The 27,287-nt window shown below is 38.0% G+C and overlaps 1 protein-coding gene across 8 annotated transcripts in view; it reads left to right on the top strand.

The window, feature by feature from the left end:
* Positions 1-27,287, top strand: part of FRY (FRY microtubule binding protein) — a 559,746-nt gene that overhangs the window by 473,733 nt on the left and 58,726 nt on the right. For all 8 annotated transcript variants that reach the window (XM_070409378.1, XM_070409376.1, XM_070409374.1 and 5 more), the window contains 4 exons: positions 18,282-18,482; positions 19,044-19,205; positions 22,199-22,365; positions 23,496-23,685. In XM_070409378.1, the coding sequence (XP_070265479.1) occupies positions 18,282-18,482; positions 19,044-19,205; positions 22,199-22,365; positions 23,496-23,685 (720 nt within the window). The remainder of the gene's footprint in view (positions 1-18,281; positions 18,483-19,043; positions 19,206-22,198; positions 22,366-23,495; positions 23,686-27,287) is intronic.

The raw sequence follows: 27,287 nt of genomic DNA, 5'->3' as shown, positions 1-27,287 counted from the left end.
GCAGGGATCGGGCTTAAACCAGCAGTTGGACATCCCCCAAGGGGTCCCAGATTGCGAGAGGGCACAGACCAGGCTGAGGGACAGCCTCCCTCCCCATGCACAAATTTCATGCACTAGGCCTCTAGTACAGGTATAATTCTCCATTCTCATGCCTCATTAATCCACATTTTAACCAAATCAACAGTAACAGCAGTCTATGCCCAGTGTAGTATTCTAGGATCTAGACATTCATATTTCTGTGAAAACTTATGGTTCTATCTCATGGTCAGTGGGGATACCTCCAGAATTGTTCCCTGAGATAGTTCATCCAACCCATCAACTGATTTGGTGCAAAAGAACCAGTTTTATGAATTTATATTTTACATTTATATTTGTATATTTCTCCTAGTCATTTTCACATTCTTCTTTCTTTTCTCTATCTAGCATTCTCATTTTTCTTTATATATTTTTTATTTCTTCATACATTGCATTCTCTTTTTCTTTCCAGAACTCTTGCCTTTCCAAGTTTTTTTTTTTTTTCACTAAAATAGCTATTTTTAAATTTCAGCACAATAGTTAGCATATGCACCAGGAAAAAACTTTATTTGGTGGTAATTTGTCACAGCAGATATAGATAAAAGGTGCAGATATGGATAAAAAGTACAGATATAGATAAAAGGTGCTGATACAGATAAAACAGCAGATATAGCTACACAATATAGAAATCATATCCTGAATCTGATTTCTTTGTATCATCAAATAGTCCTAAAACTATAATAAATGGGGTTGATTAATGATAATTTGTATATTATATCCAGAATGTGTTTAGGATTCTTACCTGTTGCCTTCTACCATGAATCACCAAAACAGATTTTGGAATAGCTAAGCATCTATTTTATAAGAGATCTGTGAAATATTCTATCAAGCTTTGTGTTATTAGGATCCAGAAGAAATAGCCCTTAAACCAGAGGAAAATTAATCAATTTAATGCTCACTAATTTTAACAGTAATTTGCATCTCTCATATTATATTATTTTATTAACTGAATTCTTACCCTAAAAAGTTAATAGTGAGCCATCATACAGTGCTTCAAATGACTCATAAATAGAAGGATTCTATACTAGATGTTATTCAGATTACCTATCCGTTTCAGTTAAAACTTGCTTACCAATGAGATGTAATATTTCCCTTCTTTTATTCCTGTCTTAAGAGAGAGAGAAAAATATTGTGAACACACAATACAATATGTAGATGATTTATTATAGAATTGTATACCTGAAACCTATATAATTTTATTAATCAGTGTGTCACCCCCAATAAATCAATAAAAAGTAAAAGAGAGAGAGAGAAAGAGAAAGAGAGAGAGAGAAAATAAAACCAAAATTAATTTCTACAAAAACATTTTATGTTGGTCAAATAAACATACTTACTTAACATCATGGTTTGTAAACAAAGTGTGAGATATAACTCATAGCTTTCTTTAAAACTTGCTTTGCCCTTAACCCAGGTGGTGCCTCACCCAACTCGCATGCCACCCAGGGCTCTTTCAGTGGCTGAGCATTACAGGTAGCTGACAAGTGGCAGCAGATCTTGGTGTGCCATAGGTCTTTTGCTGGTGGCAGCAGGTCTTGGTGTGCTTGAGGTCTTTTGTAGCACCGGGCCTTGGTTTGCAATGTAGCCCCTCCCATGCAAAGCCAAGCCTATAATAGGCAGCTATCAACTGAGGATTGCTAGGTAGTACCTAACAGGTAGCCCAGTCCCGTAACAGGCAGCATCTTACATGGCCCTGCACTGGAGTTCTTCCCAAGGGGCCCCCAAACCAATACATCCAATGACCAGCCTCATACCACTACAAAGAACCACCAGATTAGTGTCCCAAGTGACACACCCAGAGGGAGGTCTCAGCAGGCACAGACCTTGGCAACTCCTTCTCTGTGGGGACAGCCACAGCACAGTAGCTTTTATGCTGTGCTCATAGATAATCCTCAAGCCAGCCAGGCCAAGGGTCAAACCTACCCACTGATGTGCCAACAGCAATCAAGACTCAACTGCAACAGCAGGGCACACACAACCCATACAAGGCACACTCCTGGGAAACGCAGTTCTGGTGATCAGATAGAGTGCCCCACTGGGCCCCACAGGACACCTACTATGTAAGGCCACCTCCCAAGACTGGGAGACATAGCAGATCTACCTAGTACAAAGAAATAAACACTTAGGGTAGACAAATGGAAAGACAAAGAAACATATCCCAAATGAAAAAAGTGGAACGGAATAGAAATCTCTAGAAAAATAAATAAATAAAATGGAGAAAAGCAATCTACCAGATATAAAGTTCAAAACATTGGTAGCTAGGATGCTCAAGGAACATATGGAAGAATGAACTCAGTGTGAATTTCAACAAAGAGATAGTAAGCATAAAAAGAGACATTAAAACCTTATAAAAATACTCAGAAATAAAGAATACAGTAAGTAAAATGAAGAATACACTAGAAGAAATCAACAACAGATTAGAGAATTGAGTCAGTGATTTGGAAGACAAGGTAGCAGAAAACACCAAGTCAGAACAGAAAAAAAAAAAAAATTTAAAAATGAGGATAGCTAAAGGGACCTCTGAGACATCAAGCATAACAATATTCTTATCATAGGGTTGTCAGAAGGAGAAGAGAGTAACAACAGATTCAGAACCTATTTGAAGAAATAATAACTGAAAACTTCTCTAACCTAGCAAAGAAAAAACTTTACTTCACTTCCATACATGTCCAGGAAATGAAGAGTCCCAAACAAGACAAACTCAGAGTTCCACACCAAGACACATCATAATTAAAATGGCAGAGGTTAAAGACAAGGAGAGAATTTTCAAAGCAGCAAGAGAAAGACAGTTACCTACAAGGAAACTCCACAAAGATTGTCAGCTGATTTCTCAACAGAAAGTTCCCTTTTCAGGCCAGAAGGGGCTGGCACAAAATATTAAAAGTGATGAAAAGCAAAGACCTACAACCAAGACTACTTTACCCAGCAATTCCATGATTTAAAATTGAACGAGAGATAAAGAGCTTCCAAGGCAAGAAAAGGCTACAGGATGTCATCACCACCAAACCAATATAATAAGAAATGTTAAAAGGACTTCTTTAAGAAGACAAAAAAAGAGAAACATAAATATAAAAAATGAAATGGCAATCACTATGTACCTACTAATAATTACTTTAAATGTAAATAGTTTAAATGCAGCAATTAAAAGACATAGGGGGCTAAATGATGGTAGGCAAAGGGAGTGTGGGGAATGTGGACAGAAATAGACTTTGCTTGAGGTGATGGGCACATTATTCAGTGTGCAGATGATGTTTATTGGGTTGTACACTTGAAACCTGTATGGCATTGCAAACCAATGTCACCCCAATAAATTCAATTTAAAAATATATAGGGTAGCTGTATGGATTAAAAAAACAAACAAAAACAAGACCAATAAATAAGCTGTCTACAAAAGGCCAACTTCAGATCAAAAGATACACATAGACCAAAAGTTAAGGGATGGAAAAAAATATTTCATGCAAATGGAAACAAAAAGTAGCTGGGGTATCAATACTTATAACAGACAAAATAGACTTTAAAACAAAGGATATAAGAAACAAAGAAAGACATTGCATAATGATAAAAGGACCAACCCAGCAAGACAATATAACCCTTGTAAACATTTATGCACCCAACATAGGAGCACCTAAATAAACAATGTAAATATTGGTGGACATAAAGGGAGAGATCAACAGTAATCTATGTATATAAAAGCCTAAGCAACCTGTCAACCAGTCGCTATGACATGCACTGACCACCAGAGGGCATTCAACTTGGACAGACGAAAAGAGAAACAGGTGATTGAGTCTATGGAAGATCACAAGCAGGTGGGGCTGAGCTGCAGTTCGCATTGGGAGGCTGGGCCATCAGTCCAAATTTTGCCACTCCCCCGGCACTGCTCCGGAGGCATGACTCCCCCAAACCACCTCTCTGACCATGTCCTCCCTGAGCAGCTGGAACCAAAGGACAGAGGGAGGGAAAAAAGAGACCAGGAACTCAGTCCCTAGCACCTGCTTCCTCCTATCAGACCGGAGCCACCCCAGGACTTATAGGATGGCATACAAAGTGGGCCTCGAAGCGCAGCTACTGCAACTCCCCAGTCTTTCCTGGGTGCCCCTCCGGCACTCACCCCACTTCTCTGAGCCTCAGTCTACACCCCTACCGAGGCCATGGGAGCTCCACCCTAGGGATCCATTTCTTCATAGCTGGGTGTGGCAGACTAGGAGATGCAAGGGGCAGCAGTGGAAGATGGGGCAGACACTCAGCTGACCGGGATGAGCAGGGCCAGGATGAGCGGGAGTGGCTCCTCCCTGGCTGCCTGCTGCTTCGCACACTACTACATCCCTCAGGGGATGTTAGATGCCGGTTTCAGTCCAATCCCTGTAGGCCACACTGAAGGACCCCACCAGTGCATGAATCCGTGCACCAGGCCTCTAGTACCGTCATAATAAGGGACTTTAAATCCCATTGACATCAATGGATATACCTTCTACACAGAAAATCAACTAGAAAACAGTGACCTTAAATGACACATTCAACCAGATGTATTTCACCCCAAAGCAGCAGAATATACATTCTTTTCAGGTGCACATAGAACATTTTCCAGGATAAAACACATGTTAGGCCACAAAAGCAAGTATTAATGAAATTAAGGAGATTGAAATCTTATCAGGCATCTTCTCCAAACACAATAGCATGAAACTAGAAATCAATCCCAAGAATAAAACTGAAAAACACAAACACATGGAGGCTAACTAAATAACATTTTACTAAACAATGAATGGGTTAACAATGAGAATAACAAAGATATCAAAAGCTACTTTGAGACAAAGAAAAATGAAAACACAATAACTCAAAATCTGTGGGACAAAGCTAAAGCAGTCCTAAGAGGGAATTTTATAGCAATATACGTCTACCACAAGAAACAAGAAAAATGGCAAACTATCTAACCATACATTAAATGAACTAGAAAAAGAACAAAACAAAAAAAAGTGAGGAGAAGGAAGAAAATAATAAAAATCAGAGTGGAAACAAAATAGAATCTAAGAAAACCATAGAAAAGTCACTGAAACTAAGAAGTGGTTCTTTGAAAAGATAAACAAGATTAAAAAGCATTTAACCAGAATCAAGAAAAAAAGAGAGAGAGTAAAAAATAAGGATCTTGTCCTAGCTGGTTTGGGTCAGTGGATAGAGCATCGGCCTGTGGACTGAAAGGTCCCAGGTTCGATTCCAGCCAAAGCCATATGCCTGGCTTGTGGGCTCGACCCCCAGTAGGGGGCATGCGGGAGGCAGCCAATCAATGGTTCTTTCTCATCATTGATGTTTCTATCTCTCTTTCCCTCTCCCTACCTCTCTGAAATAAATAAAATATATTTAAAAAAAGAAAAAAATAAGGATCTCTTATCCTTTGAGACAGCATAGAGGGACTTGGAGAGTATTATGCTAAGAAAAATAAGCCAGTCAGAGAAAGACAATTATCACATGATCTCACTCATATGTAAATCTAATGAACAAAATAAATTGATGAACAAAATAGATCCAGAAACATAAAAGCATGGAACAGGATGTCGAATCTCAGAGGGAAGGCAGGGGAGGGAGGGTGGGTGGAAAAAGATCAACCAAAGAACTTGTATCCATATATGCATAACCCATGGACACAGACAATAGGGTGGTAAAGGCCTGGGGCGGGCGGCTGGGGCAGGCTAGAAGAGGTCAGTGGGAGAGAAAAAAAAGGACATATGTAATAGTTTCAACAGTAAAGATTTAATTTTAAAAACAAATAAATAAAATCAAAAATGAAAGAGGAGAAGTGACAACTGATACCATAGAAATACAAAGGATTATAAGAAAATACTAAGAACAATTACATGCCTAACAAATTGGACAGTTTGGAAAAAATTGGATAAATTCCTAGAAACATATACTGAATCAAGAAGAAACAGAAAATCTGAACTGACTGATTATTATCAAAGAAATTGAATCAGTAATCAAAAAACTCCCAACAGCCGAAACCGGTTTGGCTCAGTGGATAGAGCGTCGGCCTGCGGACTGAAAGGTCCCAGGTTCGATTCCGGTCAAGGGCATGTACCTGGGTTGCAGGCACATCCCCAGTGGGAGATGTGCAGGAGGCAGCTGATCGATGTTTCTCTCTCATCGATGTTTCTAACTCTCTATCTATCTCTCTCCCTTCCTCTCTGTAAAAAACCAATAAAATATATTTAAAAAAAAAACAAACAACTCCCAACAAACAAAAGTTCCAGATCTGAAGGCTTCACAGGTGCATTTTACCAAACGTTCAATGAAGGATTAACACCTATCCTTCTCAAACTATTCCAAAAAATTTAAGAGGAGGGAAGGCTCCCAAGTTTCTTTTACAAGGCCACCATTATCCTGGTTCCAAAACCAGACAAAAACACTTTAAAAATTATAGGGATACAGCTCTGATGAGCATACATGAAAATCCTCAAAAAAAATATTAACAAAAAAAAATTCAGCAATTAAAAATATCATACACTAGACATATAAATGGCATCTGTTAGTGGTACTGTTAGTTGATTATGGGCAAGAACAGAGGTTAGAGGAAGGCAGGGAAGTAGTGGAGCACCCATATAACAGTTGGCATGATGTGGTCAGGGTGGGAATCACAGTCAGCAAGCCTTAGGGCTGAGCCCACCCATGAAAAGGACAATAATGATCAAGACCCAAATTCAACAGGAAGGCTCACTTAAGCCACATAAGGTACATTCATAGAGCACCCAGTTCAGGGAATCAAGGAGACTATACCACTGGGTCCCACAAGAAGGCCACACCACCAAAACTGGGAGGCACAGCAACTTACTCAATACACAGAAACAAGCAAAAAGAAACAGTGAAAATGGGGAAACAAAGAAACAGTCCACAAATGAAAAAAGCAGGAGGAATCACTGGAAAAAGAGCTAAATGAAATGGAGGCAGGGAGTTTATCAGAAACAGAGTATAAAGTAATGGTTTTTAGAATGCTCAACAGCATGAAAAAGGATATAGAAACAATGAAAAACAACCAGTAGGAAATGAAGTATGACATAGCTGAAATAAGAAATACCCTGGAAGGAAATCATAGTAGAAGAAGCAGAGGATCAAATCAGCAAATTATAATATAAGGTAGAAAAAAAATCACTCAATTAGAGCATCAAAAAGAAAAAATACGTAGACAGCAGGAGGACAGGTTAAAGGAACTTTGGGACAATGTGAAATGGAATAGTATCCACATCATAGGGGAACCAGAAGGGGAACAATGCAAGGAAGGGATAGAGAACCTGTTTGAAGAAATAATGACAGAAAACTTCCCTAACCTGATGAAGGAAAAAGTCACAAAAGTTCAGGAAGCACAGAGAGTCCCAATCAAAAAGAGAGTCACACCAATATATATCTTAATTAAAATGGCAAATATTAATAACAAAGAGAGAATCTTAAGGGCAACAAGAGAGAGACAGTTATCTCATGGGAGCTCCCATAAGGCTTTCCAGAAGGGAATGACATGAAGTATTCAAAATAATGAAAAAAAAAAAGGATCTGAAAGCAAGACTACTATATCCAGCAAGGCTATCATTCAAAATTGAAGGTGAAATAAAAAGCTTCCAAGACCAAATAAAAAAGACTAAAGTTTCATTGGAAGAAATGCTAAAAGGACTGTTGTTAAGAAGAAGAAATAGAGAGAGAGGAACATATGCATACAGAATAAAAATGGCAATAAATAAGTACCTATCAAAAATGAATCTTAAATGTAAATGGATTAAATGCTCCAATCAAAAGACACAGGGTTGCTGAATAGATAAGAAAACAAGCCCTCCCCACCAAAAAAAAAGAAAACAAGGCCCCTATATGCTGTCTACAAGAGACCAACCTCAGAACAAAAAAACTCACACAGGATGAAAGTGAAAGCATGGAAAAATATTTCCATACAAATAGAAACAAAAAAAAATGCTGGGGTAGCAATACTTATATCTGACAAAATAGACTTCAAAACAAAGGCCATAACAAGAGAGAAAGATTGTCTCTATATAAACTATTGGGATTGATCCAACAAGAGGCTACAACACTGGTAAACATATATGCACCCAATATAGGAGCACTGAAATATACTTTAAAATTCCTGGAGGACTTTAAGGGAGAGAGAGATCAACAGCAATATAGTCATAGTGTGGGACATTAACATCCCATTGACATCACTAGATAGATCTTCCAGACCAAAAAAAAAAAAAAAAAAATCAACAAGGAAACAGCAACCTTAAATGACACACTGGATTAGGTGGACTTTATTAATATTTAGAGAACATATCACCTCAAAGATGCGGAATATACATTCTTTTTAAAAATATATTTTTATTGATTTCAGAGAGGAAAGGAGAGAGAGAGATGATGATGATGATGATGATGATGATGATGAATGAGAATCATTGATTGGCTGCCTCCTATTCATTCTGTGTCATGTCTTGTGTTGTATTTTGTGCTATTCAGTCAGCACCTCAAAACAGTTGGCATGACATGGTACGGAGCAAACCACATAATCAGACACCCTGAAAGGAGACTCTGTCCATGAATAGGACAATATTAATCCATTTACATTTAAGATTCAACTATATCAGGAGAACTCAAATATCTTAAGGAGGGAGCATCCCTTAAACATCCAGCCCATGAGACCTGAAAGACTGTACCACTGGGTCCCACAAAACATTTACTACATAACACCAATTTAAAAAAGCTGGGTGGTATAGCAGTTTGATCTAATACATAGAAACAATTACAAAGGAACAAAAATGGGGAGACAAATACACAACCCCCAAATGAAAGAAAAGGAGGAATCACCAGAAAAGGAATGAAATGAAATGGAGCCAAGCAATTTGTCAGAGAAAGAATTCAGAGTAATGGTTATAAGGACGCTCAAACGACTGGATGAGAAATTCACCAACAAGTATAAAAATCAAGAGAAAATGAAGAATGACATAGCTGCAATAGAGAACATCCTGGAAGTTTTCAACAGTAGACTAGAAGAAGCTGAGGACCATATCAGTGAGTTAAAAGACAAGGTAGAAAAAAACAGCTAAGCAGAGCAGAAAAAAAATTAAAAAGCAGGAGAGTCTAAGGAAGCTTTGGGACAACATGAAATTAAACAACATCTACATATAGGGGTGCCAGAAGGAGAGGAAGCTGAGCAAGGAATAGAAAACTTGTTTGAAGAAATAATGACAGAAAACTTCCCTGATTTGGGGAAGAAAAAAATCCACAAGTCTAAGAAGCACACAGAGTCCCAAACAAGATGAACCCAAAAAGACCCACACTGAGACACATCATAATTAAATTGGCAAATGCCAACGACAAAGTAAGGGTCTTAAAGGTGGCCAGAGATAGACAGAAAGTTACTTACAAGGGATCTCCCACTAGACTATCAACTGATTTCTCAACTGAAACACATCCGACCAGTAGGGAATATAATGAAGTATGCAAAGCAAGGACCTGAGTCTAAGAATACTCTATCCAGCAAGGCTATCAATTCAAAGTTGAAGGTGAAATCAGGAGCTTCACAGGCAAAAAAAAAAAAAAAAAAGTTTAAGGAGTTTATTACCACCAAACCAGCAAAGCAAGAAATGAAATGCTAAAGGGACTGTTGTTAAAAAAAAAAAAAAAAAGGAATAGAAAGGAAAGAAGGAACAAAGGCATAAAGAATAAAAATGGCAAAAACAAGTACCTACAAATAATAACATTAAATGTAAATGGATTAAATGCTCCAATCAAAAGACATAGGGTAGCTTAATGGATAAGAAAACATGACCCATATATATGCTGTCTACAAGAGACCTACCTTAGAACAAAGGACTGAAAGTGAAGGAATGGAAAAAAATTTTTTCAGGCAAATGAAAATGAAAAAAGCTGGGGTAGACAAAATAGACTTCAAAGTGAAGGCCATAACAAGAGATAAAGAAGGTTACTTCATAATACTAAAGGGATTGATACAACAAGAGACTATAACTCTGAGAAACATATATGCACCCAATACAAGAGCATATAAATATATTTCAAAAACTTCTGGGTGATATCAAGAGAGATTGACAGCAATACAATCATAGTAGGGGACTTTGAGACACCACTGACATCACTGAATAAATCTTCTAGACAAAAGGAAACAGCAATTCTAAATGCCACTAGAACAAATGGAACTAATTGATATCTTCAGAAATTTCTACCCCAAAGCTACAGGAAATACATTCTCCTCAAGTACACATGGTACATTTTCAAAGATAAACCACATGTTAGTGCACAAGTTAACACTCTACAAATTCAAGAAGATTGAAATCAAATCAAGCATCTTCTCAGACCACAGTGGCATGAAATTGGAAATCAGCTACAATAAAAATGCTTAAAGCAGAGGAGAAACCAAGATGGCGGCATAGGTGAACACTTGAAATTGCTGCCTCGCACAACCACTTCAAAACTACAACTAAAAGACAAAAGGACATCATCCAGAACCATAGGAAGGCTGGCTGGCTGGCTGTAGAGTGGAAATTCTACAACTAGAAAGAAAGAGAAAAGCACACTGAGACTCAGAGGAGGTGCGGAAGTAAAGTGCAGAGGTACAGAGGCACACGCGGAAAGGGCTGGCAACTGAGGACGCGGCTGTCTTTTCAATCAGGAGGGAGACACAAGCTCCCGACTGCTCTGAACTCCAGTTCCAGGCAAGTCCCTGGGGACACAGACTCATACGGGGAGAAACTGGACTGTCTGGCATCGGGCGGAACTCGAGGGTGGCTTTCTCTCAGAGGTGCTTGCAGCGATTACCATGGGACACTGAGACCCGGGGCCTCTTAGGGCAGGGCTGAGGATCAACCATAGCTGTTTCCTCCACCTTGTTGATTCCCTGAGACCCCGCCCCACCCAAGCTGTGCACAAATGCTTTTGCATATGAATGGCCTGACCCTTTGCAATCTGAAAATTACCTAACAAACTGCAGCTGGGTCAGAGAGACCCAGAACTTCCAAAAGAAGGCCCAAGGCTCCACAGCAGCATGCATTGCTTCACAGCTGGGCTTCATCTGGGCACCTCCAAACCACAAACAAAGAAAAGGAATCTGCAGATCTCCCCATAGCTCCTGCTGAGTAGCCTCAGGCAGAAGCTGAATTAGCACCTCTTTAGAGATCCAAGAGCCAGTGTACCCAGTGGTCAGAGTGGGACCATCCAGATTACAACTCCTGAAAACCATAAGGGACACACTCAGGGGGCAGACTTAAAGCACCAAAGCCCCACTGAAGCAAGTCTTGCCCCATAAGGGTGTCTCCAGCACAGAAGCTCTCCTACCATAGACACAGCTGATTCTCACAGCCAATTGGCCTGGAGGTCAATTCCTCCCAGTGATACCAACAACAATCAAGGCTTAACTACAACAAGACTGTGCACAAAGCCCACAAAGGCGTGCACCAAGAGTGTCCACCTCAGGTAATTGGGGAGGCTGAGCCACTAGGCCCTATAGGACACCTAGCACAGAAAGCCACTCTATCAACACAGGGAAGCATAAAAAATGCGGAGACAAAAAAACAGATCACAAATGACAGAAATGGAGGAAAGCAAACTACTGGATATAGAGTTCAAAACCACACATAAGGTTTTTCAAGAATTTTCTAGAAACCACCAATAAATTTAGTGAGACCCTCAAGAAATATGGTGATACCCTCGAGGATATGACAAAGGTTCAACTAGAAATTAAACATTCACTGACTGAAATAAAGAATAATATACAGAGGTCCAACAGCAGACTAGAGGATCACAAGAATCAAGGCAAAGATTTGAAATATGAAGAAGCAAAAACACCAAACCAGAAAAACAAAAAGAAAAAAGAATCCAAAAATATGAAGATAGTGTAAGGAGCCTCTGGGACAACTTCAAGCATACCAACATCCGAATTCTGGGGATGCCAGAAGAAGAAAGAGAGCAAGATATTGAAAACCTATTTGAAGAAATAATGACAGAAAACTTCCCCTACCTGGTGAAAGAAATAGACTTACAAGTCCAGGATGCTCAGAGAACCCCAAACAAAAGGAATCCAAAGAGGACCACACCAAGGCACATCATAATTAAATAGCCAAGAGCAAAAGACAAAGAGAGAATCTTCAAAGCAGCAAGAGAAAGAAAATCAGTTACCTACAAGGGAGCTGATTTCTCAACAGAAACTTTGCAGGCCAGAAGGGAGTGGCAAGAAATATTCAAAGTGATGAATACCAAGAACCTACAACCAAGATTACTTTATCCAGCAAAGCTATCATTCAGAAGTGAAGGTCAGATAAAGAGCTTCACAGATAAGAAAAAGCTAAAGGAATCCATCACCACCAAACCAGTATTATATGAAATGCTGAAAGGTATCCTTTAAGAAGAGGAAGAAGAAGAAAAAGGTAAAGATTAATTATGAACAACAAATACATATCTATCAACAAGTGAATCTAAAAATCAAGTGAATAAAAAATCTGATGAACAGAATAAACTGGTGAATATAATAGAATCAGGGGCATAGAAAGGGAGTGGACTGACAATTCTCAGGAGGAAAGGGGTGTGGGGGGTGCGGAAAGAGACTGAACAAAAATCGTGCACCTATGGATGAGGACAGTGGAGGGGGGGTGATAAGGGCAGAGGGTGGGGTGGGAACCGGGTAGAAGGGAGCTATGGGGGGAAAAAGAGGAACAACTGTAATAATCTGAACAATAAAGATTTAATTTTAAAAAATGCTCAAAGCAATCAACTACATGGAAACTAAATAGCATGCTATTAAACAATGAATGGGTTACCGAAGAGATCAAAGAATAAAATTTTAAAAAATCCTGAAGACAAATGACAATGAACACACAACAATCCAAAAACCTATCAGAAAAAGTTAAAGCAGTCCTGCTAGGGAAGTTCATAGCACTACACTCCTAACTTCAAAGAGAGAGAGAGAGAGAGAGTGAGAGAGAGAGAGAGAGACAGAGAGAGAGAGAGAGAGAGAGGCAGGGAGGGAGAGGAACTGGTAGTAAGTTATCTAACATTACAACTTAAAGAATTAGAAAGAGAACAACAAGAATAGCCCAGAACAAGTAGAAGGAAGGAAATAATAATGATCAGAGCAGAAATAAATGACATAGAGACCAAAGAAAAAACACAAAAGTTCAATAAAACTAAGAGCTGGTTCTTTGAAAGGATAAACAAGATTTATGGACCTCTAACCAAGCTCACTAGGAAACAAAAAGAGAGGACCCAAATAAACAAAATCAGAAACGAAAGAGATAACAACTGACACCACAGAAATATAAAATGTAATAAAATACTATGAATGACTTTATTCCAACAAACAGGACAACCTAGACAAATGGACTTATTCCTAGAGAAATACAACGTTCCAAATCTCAATCAGGAAGAATCAGAAAACCTGACTAGGCCAATAACTACTGATGAAATTGAAGCAGTAATTTAAAAAAATAAAAAAACTCCCAGCAAACAAAAGCCCTGATCCAGACGGATTCGCAGAGGTGTTTTACCAAATATTCAAAGAGAACTAACCCCTCAACTCTTCAAACTATTCCAAAAAATTCAAGAGGAAGAAAATCTTCCCAACTCTTTCTATAAAGCCAGCATCACTCTGATTCCAAAACCAGATAAAGATGGCAAAGAAAGAGAACTACAGGCCAATATCCCTGATGAACATAGACACTAAAATCACCAACAAAATTTTAGCAAACTGGATCCAGCAATACATGACAAAGATTATACATCATAACCAAGTGGGATTTATTACAGGGATGCAAGGTTGGTTCCATATTTGCAAATCAATAAATGTGATACAGCCCATAAACAGATTACAAGACAGAACTCACATGATTATATCAATCAATGCAGAAAAAAGAATTTGACAAAATGCAACACCCTTTTTTGATAAAAACTCTCAGCAAAGTGGGAATGCGGGAACATACCTCAACATAATAAAGGCCATATATGACAAACCTACAGCCAACATTATACTCAATGGGCAAAAACTAAAACCACTTCCCCTAAGAACAGGAACAAGACAGGTATGCCCTCTTTTACCACTCTTGTTCAACATAGGACTGGAAGTCCTGACTATAGTGATCAGACAAGAAGAAGAAATAGAAGGCATCTAAATAGGAAGGGAGGAAGTAAAACTCTCATTATTCGCAGATGACATGATACTGTACATAGAAAACCTTGAAGACTCTATCAAAAAACTATTAGCTTTAATAAATGAATTCGGAAATGTAGCAGGATACAAAATTAACACCAAAAATCCATAGCATTTTTATATACCAATAGTGAACTCTGAGAATGAGAAACTAAAACAACAATCCCATTTACCATTGCAACAACAACAAAAAATTGAGATATTTAGGAATAAACTTAACCAAGGAGGTAAAAGACGTGTACTTGGAAAACTACAGGACTTTGAAAAAAGAGATAGAGGAAGACATAAACAAGTGGAAGAATATGCCATGTTCATGCATTGGTAGAATTGACATCATTAAAATGTCCATACCACCCAAAGCAATCTATAGATTCAATGCAATCCCTATTAAAATGCCAATGGCATATTTCACAGACCTAGAACAAATACTAGTACTACAAAAATTTATATGGAACCAAAAGAGACCCCAAATAGCTGCAGCAATCTTGAGAACAAAGAGCAAAGTTGGAGGAATCACAATACCAGATATCAAGTTATACTACAAAGCCATTGTACTCAAAACAGCCTGGTACTGGCACCAGAATAGGCATATAGATCAATGGAAAGGAGCAGAGGACCCAGAGGACCCAAGTCACTATGCTCATGTAATATTTGACAAAGGAGGCAAGAGCATACATTGGAGAAGAGACAGTCTCTTCAATAAATGGTGTTGGGAAAATTGGACAGGTACATGTGAAGAAAAAATTAAACTAAACCTCCAACTTACATCACACACAAGAATAAACTCAAAATGGATAAAAGACTTAAATTTAAGATGTGAAATTAAAAGAGTCCTAGAAGAAACTATAGGCTCCAAAATCTCAGACATCTCTCGTAGCAATATATTTACCAATACATCTCCTAGATTAATGGAAACTAAGGAGAAAATAAATAAATGGGACTACACGAAAATAAAAAAGCTTCTGCACTGCAAAAGATACCATCATTAAAATAACAAGAGAGCCCACTGCATGGGGGAACATATTTGCCAATGATACTTCTGATAAGGGGTTAATCTCCCAAATATATAGAGAACTCATACAACTTAACAAAAGGAAGACAGACAATCCAATCAAAATCGGGCAAAGGACCTAAATAGACACTTCTACAAAATGGACATACAGAAAGCCAAGAGACACATGAAAAAATGCTCCAAGTCACTACTCATCCCAGAAATGCAAATCAAAACAATGCGATATCACCTAATACCTGTCAGAATGGCTATCATCAACAAATCAACCAACGACAAATGTTGGTGAGGTTGTGGAGAAAAGGAAACCCTAATACACTGCTGGTGGGAATGCAGACTGGTGCTGCCACTGTGGAAAACAGTATGGAGTTTCCTCAAAAAAATTAAAAATGGAACTTCCATTTGACCCAGTGTTCCCACTTCTAGGAATATATCCTAAGAAACCTGAAACACTCATCAGAAAGGATATATGCACCCCTATGTTCACAGCAGTGCAATTTACAATAGCTAAGACGTGGAAACAGCCTAAGTGCCCATCAGCAGATGAGTGAATAAAAAAACTATGGTACATTTACACAATGGAATACTACATGTCAATAAAAAAGAAAGAATTCTACCATTTGCAACAGCATGGATAGACCTGGAGAGTATTATGCTGAGCAAAATAAGCCAGTCAGAGAAAGATGAGTATCACATGATCTCACTCATATGTGGAATCTAATGAACCAAATAAACTGATGATCAATAATAGACCCAGAGTCATAGAAGCCTGAACAGACAGTTGAACCTCAGAGGGAAGGCAGGGGAGGTTGGTGGGAAGAGATCAACCAATGATCTTGTATGCATATATGCACAACCCATGAACACAGACAATGGGATGTTGAGTGCCTTAGGAGGTCGGGGAGGGGGGTAACAGGAGCAGGCTGGAAGAGGTTAATGGGGGAGCGGGGCAGGGAAAGGAGAACCTATGTAATACTTTCAGCAATAATGATTCCTTTTTTAAATGACCAACTGGAAAGGGAAATTATAAATAAATTATGGACCAACTAAAATATGGAATATTATGCAAGCATTACATTTTATATCTGCAGAGCCTTTATGATGAGAAAGAGATGTTTTCAAGAGATTATACTTTATAAAATATTTTCTTACACATATTATTTAATTAGTACTAAAGTTAAATATTACTAATTGCCACTGTTAAGTATTCCTAAATAATAGCATGTCTGTAACAGAAAACTAAATAAAACAGAAAATTTTTTTAAAAAATAGATTATACTTTTTATTAAGAACCAAAAAAAAACTATATGTGGTATGATTTCAATTTCTTTTGATGGAGAATTATATATGTGCATAGAAAAAATATATATGTGCTTTGTAAAAATACACATAGATTTTAAGAAATAAAAGAAAATCAAGCAATGGAATGATGAACATTGGTGTCAGGTTATAAGTCCCTGATTGAGAAGGGGCGCAGAGGATGGGATGGGGTGAAAGTAACCATATAGTTACATAGAGGTCATTGTCAAGGATATGGCTTTTATTTGGGGAAGTGGGTTCATGGATTCTTATCACCTAATCAAAGATAAAATGAATATAACATCATAAAAAAATGAAAATGTGGTACATATATGCAATGGAATTTTACTCAGCCATAAAAAGACACAATGAAATCTTACAATTTGCAACACCATGGATGGACCTAAGGGGTATTATGCTAAGTGAAATAAGTCAGACAGAGAAATAAATCAAATACCATATGATTTCACCCAGCTGGGGTGGCTCAGTGGTTGAGCATCGACCTATGAACCAGGCGGTCACAGTTCAGTCTCGATCAGGGCATATGCCTGGGTTGCAGGCTCAATCCCCAGTGTGAGGTATGCAGGAGGCAACGATCAATGATTCTCTTATCATTTATGATTCTATCTCGCTCACCCTCTCCTTTCCTCTCTCTCTAAAATTCAATAGAAGCATACTTTTTTAAAATAAAAATAAATAAATAAAAATACCATATGATTTTACTTACATGTGGAATCTAAAAAACAAAATAAATGAACAAACATAACAGAAACAGACTCAGATATGAGACCAAATTGAGGGTTGCCAGATGAGAGGTGGGCTGAATGAAAAAGACGAAGGGATTAAGAAGTTCAAATTGGCAGTTACAAAATAGTCAGAGGGATGTAAAGTGGAGCATAGGAAATATAGTCAATAACATTATAATAACTATGTATGGTGCCAGGTGGGTACTGCAAATATTGGGGAATCACTTAATAAAGCATATGATTGTCTAACCACTATATTGTGCACCTGAAACTAATACAAAATAATATTGAATGTCAACTGAAATTGAAATAAAAATTTTAAATATACAGGCTATCAATAATGCTTGGTACCAAGTCAGTCATTTCAGGTCCAGGAAAACAACTATTTTCTGTGTTGGGACAGTTTTTTCAAATGATCCAGAAGCAAAAGTTAAGCCCTGCTGCTGTGGCCTCTGCATCATGCATGACTGGATGGGTTTCCTAGCTGCTCTCCCATCTTCTTAACTGCATTTTATCTGTGAAAATGCTAAAATGTTTGCCTAATGCTCTTCTCCTTGTTACCCGGAGTATGTGCAATATGCCAAAAGCATAGCTCCTACTTTTGCTCCTTCTAAAAACAGTACTAAAGTAGGGTTGGGGACACATCTCCTTTGAAGTTATTTTACTATTAATGATGTCTTTACTACAGATTTTTAGAAATAGATCATTTATTAAGTGTACCCCAATCAAGTTTTAAAAAACATAATATTACCCACCACACCATATAAAAGTATGTAATCAGTCTACCTATGATATAATGTACATGACGGTGAAAACAGTATGCTTTTACTACTTTTCTCATCATGTCACCAAATGTTTGGTACCAAAGGACATGAGGGCTTGAGAGTTCATAATGCAAATATTATTTCTAAGTCATGACTAGTTGAATGTGTGAAGGTGTGAGTAAATTTGGACATAAAAAAACTAGCTTATGGTATGATTGCAGGGTGAGAGTATGGACAACTTTAACTGGGGAGTACGCAGACGATCTCTGGACAGTCTAGACAAGTGTGACATGCAGCTTCTGGAGGAGCACCAGCTCTCGGGAAGTTCTCCCAGCCTAAATAAAATGAACCATGAGGACTCTGATGAATCGTCTGAGGAGGAGGACCTGACCACCAGCCAAATCCTAGAGCACTCGGACCTCGTAAGTAAAACTCTCCCACTGTAGGAACTGGCAGACTTGTTTTTGGAACTAAAAAGGTAGCACAGTTTCCAGTTGCAGTTAAAGAAACTTCCAGAGCTGTTAAACTAAAATGTGAACCATCATGTGGTGTCAAACTGAATCTCAGTGGCCTCTTCTCTGTAAGTTGTACATGGAAGCAAATGCTGGGGTATTTGTTTTACTATTAACAATCTCTGGATGCCATCAGATCTGTTAGGGCCTAGCTTTTCCCCAAATAACTTGCATTATGCTGAAACCTTTTAAAAATTCCTCGAATATCTGAAGTTTTAGGAACTATGACAGACAGTCATTTTGATGTGGTTATCTGTAGATGTGGGTATTTGTGTGTTAAGGGTGCTGTGCCATCACACCAGGTCACCAGCTCCCATTTTTAAGTTCCAATAACAGTGAACTATGTACATTAAACAGGACCTATCAACCAACAACTAGCTCATACAATGGTCTGTACTCTTATGGAAAGAAGAATTAGAGCTTTTGTGGAAACATCACACTGTATTTTTCTTTCCTTTGCTTTGTCAACAGATCATGAATCTCTCCCCTTCTGAGGAGGTCAACCCTGTGGAATCGCTCACTTCAGCCTGTGACATGACCCCTGCTGACTCTCATTCCTTTAGCACTAGAATGGCTAGCTTTGACTCTTCTTTGCCTGATATGAATAGTCTTCAGATTTCTGAGGGTTCCAAGGTGAAGAGATTTTGGCAATTATGATTGTAATTTTCTTAAAGGAAAAGTCCTTCCAATTTTCTGAGAATTCTTACGGGTTGCATGTAGAGGATCTACCTTCATCTTTTTCTTCCTTCCTTTTTTTATGTAATTGAGTTTGTGCACCTAAGCCTATGTTTTAAGTTGTTTTACCCTCATAACTTGAGCAGCCACTTGTTGGTTGAAAGAGCTTTGATAAGAGGTCTTCTAGAAATGAAACAGTCTGCATTTTCCATTCAGCATGAACACAGCTGATTAATTACTGGCAGAACAAACTGGTATATGTCTGAGAACACTGTGACTGGGAAACTGCTGTTTTTTGTCATGACTTTTATAAAACAATGTGCTGTTGAAGTGTGGGTGTGTGCATGTATTGGAGGAAATTTTTTCTTATGTAGGAACCAATTATACAATTTGTACATTGATTCAAGCCTCGCCTTTTGGCATACTATCAGAATTTTCAGTATTATGAACAAAACAGATTCACCCAAACAGCCCTAGCCAGGCTCTCTGAGGAGAAAAGTAAGTAATGAATACCATTTTCTTATTTAAATGGTCAGCTTAAAAGAAAAACCTAACAATGAATATTTAATTTAAAGCTTATTTATCAAAATTTCCAGAAAATATCCTCTCTGTAAAACTGTTAATTCCCACATTATGTTCATATATAGGGTGTCCCAAAAAATGTACACACACACTTTGAATAATTATAAAGACATTTTTATTAAAATACATTTCATTTTCAAATTGACCTATCAGCTGTTAAAGTGTGTGTATATATATTTGTGGGACATTCTGTATGTGCTCTTCAGATTAGAATTTTGTTTTTTCATATTAGACATACCAAAATAACCTATTCCTGTTAAGATAAAGTTGTCTTTATCTTGATATTGGTCATAATAATATGTTTGAAAGAGAAAATAAAATAAGAAAAAATTTATAAAAGTATATTCTTTCTAATACTTCTAATGGAAAAAAGTCATAATGTGGGAAAATGTAATATTCTGTATTCTTTTATGGTTCACTAAAAATAGATCTGAGATCTAGGAAAATCTTACATACTTTAAGAAATTTCTTTATATATATATGTATATATATATATATATATATATATATTATTGATTTTTTACAGAGAGGAAGGGAGAGAGATAGAGAGTTAGAAACATCGATGAGAGAGAAACATCGATCAGCCGCCTCCTGCACATCCCCCACTGGGGATGTGCCCGCAACCCAGGTACATGCCCTTGACCGGAATCGAACCTGGGACCCTTCAGTCCGCAGGCCGACGCTCTATCCACTGAGCCAAACCGGTTTCGGCAAATCTTACATACTTTAAACCAAGAACAACCAACCAAATTGTATCACCTAAAAATATTGAAGCTTAAAGAAAAATTATTTCTAAGATTGCCCCATTGCAAAGGGGCTATGATCAAGGATTCTTAGAGTTAGTAGAGCCCTTTTTTAGCCAAAAGGGGGGCCAGAAAGGAAATTTATCTGACATTAAAACTCCAGAATCCTAAAATTAAGAAATTAAATTTCATGGAAAAGACATCACAAAATAAGTGTGAAGTTATTAGCACTTGATATTTCTCATTCTTGGAATAGGCATTTTTCTATTTTTAATGCTAAGTTATATAGCTTGCTCATGAAAAGCATTATCTAAATAATAATATTTTATGGAAACAGATATCATCTAATTCTATCAAGGAAAGATTGAGTTTAATTTCTGGAAAGCTATCTCTGTTTAACATAATCTGGTTTCTGCTAGGTTTTATATACCTATGATGTTACAAAGAGAAAATAAAAGATATTTTTATAAGAACTCAGGTTTCCCCTAATAGATTAAGTTTATGTACACTAATAACCCAGACCAGTCACCCATGGCCAGTCTCATTGGCACCACTCCAGTTTTAAAAAGCAGCAAGAAACAGATATGGATAGGCCTCCAAAATCCAGTATTTATCAGCAATTCTTTTAAAGACATGAGACATGCTAATTCCCTAACACATCTTTAAACACCCCTTTTTAATTTCCTATTAATCCTCAATTTAAAATACTAAATTGGTGGCAAAATGTCTATGATAATGCTCTAATTTATAGACATTTCTATTTTGCCCTGATTTTGTGTTTAAGAAAATGATTCACTGAAGCATGTATGTGTAATTTCTCTTCTCTTCTGGTCTGTAACACAGTTGTCTTCCTTCCTCTCATAAAGAAAAGTCAGTTCTATGGCTTTTTTTCCATTTTACTTGTTATGACTCCTTCCTGCCCCTTCCTGATCCCAGTTCTACCTGCCCTGCAACCCTTTAATTTTGCTGCTCATTCTACATTTTATAGTAATGGGGAAACAGCCCTTCATACATCAGTGGATCTCAGAGGGTTTTCAGTATGGAAAGGTCTGTCAGTGTGGCAGCTCAGTGATCACTATGGGGCATTCATGCACACTGGATACATTTCTAGAACATCTACTGTACTGTAACTGAGGGTTCTAAATCCTAATTTCCATAGGTGAGGAGTTCTGTGTTGCAGAGTTATATCTGGATAGGCTGGGGTTGTTCAATGAAAAGCATTCCAAATCCAGTAGTGGTGTTTCTAACCCCAGCTCCAGCTCTGATGAGATACTAGGAAAGGCCTTTCTCACATGGGGCATAATTTCCTCATTAAATGTGGAGGTCAGAACAGGGGTACTGTGGTCTTTCCAATTTTAGCCTCTGTATTCCATAATCATAGTCAAATATGGTAACCTCCCAAGAGCCTCTTTGAGAACCATTGTGAAGAAGAATGAAAAGTAAAAAAAAGAATAGTACTTCAGATAGTTCCTGAGTCTGCTTATAGAAATTGATGACATTATAACTAGAAAACAAATGCCCCCAACTTCTGTCACTGTCAGCATTTCAGCTCTTTTCCTTCAGTTGAACAGACTTTCCCATATATTCTTATATATTGGAAGGGTCTTTTCTCTCTTCATTTTCCAGGCTGAAGCTGTACAGGAGGAGGAGGAGACCACCATACACGAAGATGATCTTTCTACCTCCATCAATGAACTCCCAGCAACTTTTGAATGTAGTGATAGCTTTAGTCTGGATATGACTGAGGCAGAAGAAAAAAGCAACCAAACCCTGGACCAGTTCACTCTGGCAAGGTAGAGAAGCCCTTGGCAGAAATGTGTGGTGCTAGTATGTGTGGCCTGTGACTCAAGTTGAATTTAATACTCACGCTGCTGGGACCTCCTAATGAAAGAGTTCAAACTGACACATAACCTAGTGGGCTCCTAATGGGTTGGAATCATCCATCTCCAGTGTAGGGCCCACGTGAACCAAAAAGGTTCTCATGTAGGAACTTATAAAGCCACAAAGTAACATAAAGCCAATAAGGACATGGTCTTTGTGAGCTTTGAAAATAAGCAAGATTGGCAAGCCTCAGAAATGAGGAGTTCTTTCCATTTTGAGTTGAAAGACCAGAACAAGAGGCTCTTTATAAGCTAAAAACCTGTGCTTTTTCAAGCAGATGGCTTCTAGCCTCATATTTCTAAGACGAGTGAGATATAGTCAGCGAATACAAATAGGAAAAAATTTAAAGAGGAATAGAGATGTAAATCCTAATATGGCATCTAGAATAAATCACAGGCTACAGGCTTACTTCAGGAGAAGAAAATCAGAACCCTAAAATCACTCCTCTGAACATTGAAAATAAGTAAAAGTTTCTGATGTGGCTAGACAAAGGGCTCCTGTTACAGTGGCCAGTATCCCCGCACCAAAGAGCTTATGGAAATGCCCAGAGGAGGATCTGCCTTTTAACTTTTGTTCATAATCTCTCCTTCATTCCTCTCTGCATTCCTCTTTCCTTTCCTCCTTCCACTTTCCTTCTGGGCATTTATGCATTTGCCTTCATTAAGGAAAAGGTAAAAGATTCAAAATTTTTGTTCTAATTTTTCACAATGAAAAATCCCAAGAACTGAAAGGGCACAGAAAAGAATGTTACTGTGTCTGGAGAGTGGCCATCTAGACACGTGAAAGAGAGCTGCTGAAGGCTGAAAGATGTACCAAATCTGTAGAAAGGAATCAGAATTGGAAGAATCACAGAAATTCTAGAAGTGAAAATTCTATTTTTTGGAATCTCAGAGACCTTTGAATGAAAGCCAGATTCCCAGAGCATACCTCAAACAGAGGAATTGACAGAGTGGGACCCCTCATGAGGCTGACTCAGAAGTAGCACTTACACCACACTGTAGGGAAGGACATCACTTCTTGACACAGTCGTTATTTCTTCCAGCTTTGGAGAAGGTGACAGGAGAGTCTCTCCCCCGCCCTCACCCTTCTTCTCGGCCATCCTAGCTGCATTTCAGCCTGCAGCCTGTGACGATGCAGAGGAAGCCTGGCGCAGCCACATCAACCAGCTCATGTGTGACTCTGATGGCTCCTGTGCTGTGTACACGTTTCACGTGTTCTCTTCCTTGTTTAAGGTACCGTGCTCACCTCGAGTCAAAACAGTTGGGCTCTCTTGGGAGCCAGCTAACTTCTCATTTAAGAAGGGATTGCTGTTTAGTTCTGGGTTTATACTATTTTCTCCTCCAAACATATTCTCTCTCTCTCTCTCTCTCTCTCTCTCTCTCTCTCTCTCTCTTTTTCCCTCTCTCTCTCTCTCTCCTCTGACTTCATCCTTTCTTCTGTTCAGCCTTAATCTACTTAACCTTCTCACACTGGTATTGTGAAGATCTTGCCCTCAAATGACCAGGGGGGTGAGGGCATGAGTGAGGGTTGAGGGAGCAATGGGGGGATAAGGACACATATGTAATACCTTAATCAATAAAAAAAACAATGACTTAGTCTGCCATGATGTCCTGCTCACTTCTGACATTCTGGCCTTTATTGGTGCCATGAATCCCAAGCCTCCATGATATCAGGACCATTAAGTGAAATCTTCCTCCAAGCCTCTCCCCTATTTCTGCTTTTCTCTGAGACCTCTCCTGCATCTTTTTTCTTTGTGTTTTTCCTTTCTTTGTCTTTTATCCACCCTATGAATTCCTTAAACATGCTAGGTGTGGCTATGAACACTTGCTTATTTCCTTTAGCTGATTCTAAACAGATGGAAAGTCATCATTTGAGTCTGCTGTGTGAACCACAGCCCATCTAGTCCATATAATGCCCTTGTGCAAATTGGAACCAATGTCGTGTCCCCCCCCCCACCACTAGACTCTAGTGAGGTTTGCAGTACCAGATGTGGCCGGCAGGGAGTGGGAAGGCTGGATTTCACACACACACACACACACACACACACCAGCCAGGTACCTGGGGGTTTTGGACACACACAGCTATATGTAAGCGTCTCTTGTGTGGGCACCTTCAGATTCAACTTGTTAGCTTCAAGCACATTTAAAAATGACTCAACTACAGAGATGGCAGGAACTCAACTTCTGGTTGGTGCTTAAAAGTTTATTTTTATGGCTACCTGCTTCTGGTCTTGCAAAATTTTATTTGTCTTGCTCTGAACATTTACTCTCCAATTTTCATCAAATGTTGGCAGAGGTGGGAGACAACTGAAGAAGAGAAAAGTTGCCTTCTTAGGAAGAAACTCTAAGGTCTTCAAGCATCATTGTAGTTAACTAGCCTTGTGTGCTGTGTTTGAAGCAGATATTGACTCAGCCAGGAAGATGAGGTCATAGTTGAAGATTTACTGACATGGAAACATGGTTACCATATAGTTTAAAAGAAAACTGGTGTTAAAATATATATAGAATACTGATCCTCTTTCTAATGCCTAGAAAATAATGAAGATTATACACTAGCATTTCATTGTAGTTTATTTGGGGTAATAAGATAATGGTTGTTTTTTATTTTCTTATTTTTACTTTATTTCAAGTTCCTATTTTCCTATAATCAAAATGCTTTTCTTGAATTATTTTCAGAAAAGCATTTTTCTTAACTTTATTTTTAATAATGCATAAAACAGAACTGCCACTGATAATACATGGAAAATAACTATGCAGTTCCAACTTTGAATGGACATAAATAATTGATAGATAAGTGGGGACACAAGTTAGAACCCAAGTAAATATTGTTAGATGTTGAGTTCTGTAGAGTATATCAGAGACAGGGACGATGACTTGTTTAGACTCAAGGATGAGCCCTCTAACCAATGGCAGGAATATAAGGAACTATATTAAAAGTGCAAAATGAATAAACTGGGATCATCTGCCTTAAATCATTTTAAATTCAAGAAGTTGTCATTTAGTTAATATAGAAGTGAAGTCTGTTTTTCAGCCCAGAGGCCCTTTATATGACCCATTTTTTGTAAATTTTAGGCCGTGGTTACTCACTGAGTGTTATTTGTGCTGCTGTCTCTCAAGTTTTTCAATTTACTTTCAGTGGAACCTATGAGAAGTTTAAGTGGACAAACTAAGATTGTGTCTGAGATTAACTGGGGACTGCAAGAGCTGCCAGGCTTAAGTCAGAAAACAGTTGGCTGCTTAAAGATAAAAATTCCAGAAACACCCTAACATTAAACCAGATTGAAATTTAAAAAAACAAATGACCAGAAAGCTACCATTTGAGGTCAATTTCATTGTTAAGAGTTCAGAAGCGAAGTAATTTCTTATTTAGATTGTTCTAAAGTGTATTTTTAAATGGTTAATAATGCCTATCTGAGTTTGACTGTTGTAGTAACTTTGTCTTATTATAGTTACTAGACTATTCATGCTCAATTTTATAGTCCTGAGCAATACTTTTCTCTCTGCTTAGAGAAGTCATCTCCTTTTGTACCTGAACTATCCTCCAGATTACATGCAAATCCCTGGTTCTTCGTCATTTCAATGAGTGAAGCCTCCTTATGTCTTTGACTACCCAGTAGCTGGCACCTTCACTAGCACACAATATCTGCTCAGTAAATGTATTAGATGAATCCTCATGGAGTTTATCTGCAATGATAATACAAATGTGTACCTCCTGTTTTGGTTTTAATATTACATATAGCCGTAAGAACTTTCTTAACTACTACCAAATACCATGTGATTGAGAGCAATAAGAGTATCAAAATGTGCTAGAATTGAAATACATTTCAAACATGGAATCTATTAACCTATTGTCATGTCCTCACCATGTCTGTTTACTATTTTCCAACATTTTCCTGTGTATATGAACACCACATTTTCCTGTATTTCTGTGGTTTTTGGAGGAAACAGAGAGGAAGTAATTGCAAAAAATAATTTGGTTTTAAAAGCAAGGAAATGGTTTATAATGATCCAATTTGGACATCTTTCCAAGTGTCTTGGTCAGTATATTTCCTTCCAGCTGCTCCTGTGTTACAATATTGTCATTGCATCACCCAGTGCCACCAAATTATAGGATGTGTTCAGATGAAAGTCAGGAGGACAAAACTGAATTTATGTCCCTTAAATAGCACCTGCCTTTTTATGTGGCTCTAAAGTTCCCTGGAAGATCCAGCTTCTCAGTACAATAAACAATAAATCCAGATTTCACCTTATCCATAGGTAAATTGAGAACCCCAAACTGTTTGGGGGACCTGAATCCCACTCCCAGTTCTGCCACTATACTAGCTGCTGTGATGCTAGACATGGCATCTCCCAATACTTTCTGCTTTAACATTTGGTCAGAGTTTTTGTTTTTTGTTTTTGTTTCACACAGAAAGTTAATGTAACAAAATAAATACAGATATATGTTATGTATTATACCAGAATTTCTAGATAGAAAAAATAAATAATATGCAGTATGGTTGGCATTTACCTAGTATAACTTATAAAGAACCTGCTGTAGCTTTGGGGACATGCAAATTTTTCCATAACCAGGAAGATCAGCTTTACCATGGATGAGATTCTACAACTCAAAAAGCATGAGATCTCTTTGGAGAAAGTCAATGCTTAGGATTGGAATTATTTTTTCATTAATTATTCTATTCTTTTGGTTAAAGATATTGTGTGTTAGATATTAGGAGACTAAAAATGTTCTCATTGGGGCACTGACACAGCACAGTGAATCAGACTTTTTCTAATTAAAGTTTTTTCTCAGGCAATACAGGAGGAACCATAACTTTTAGGAAGTGTTACACATT

The sequence above is a fragment of the Myotis yumanensis genome, unplaced genomic scaffold, assembly GCF_028538775.1.
Source record: "Myotis yumanensis isolate MYYU_CA2020_CCGP unplaced genomic scaffold, mMyoYum1.0.hap1 SCAF_3, whole genome shotgun sequence".
NCBI classification, from domain to species: domain Eukaryota; kingdom Metazoa; phylum Chordata; class Mammalia; order Chiroptera; family Vespertilionidae; genus Myotis; species Myotis yumanensis.
Note: the sequence above shows the minus strand (reverse complement) of the source record. Positions and strands in the feature narration are given on the sequence as shown.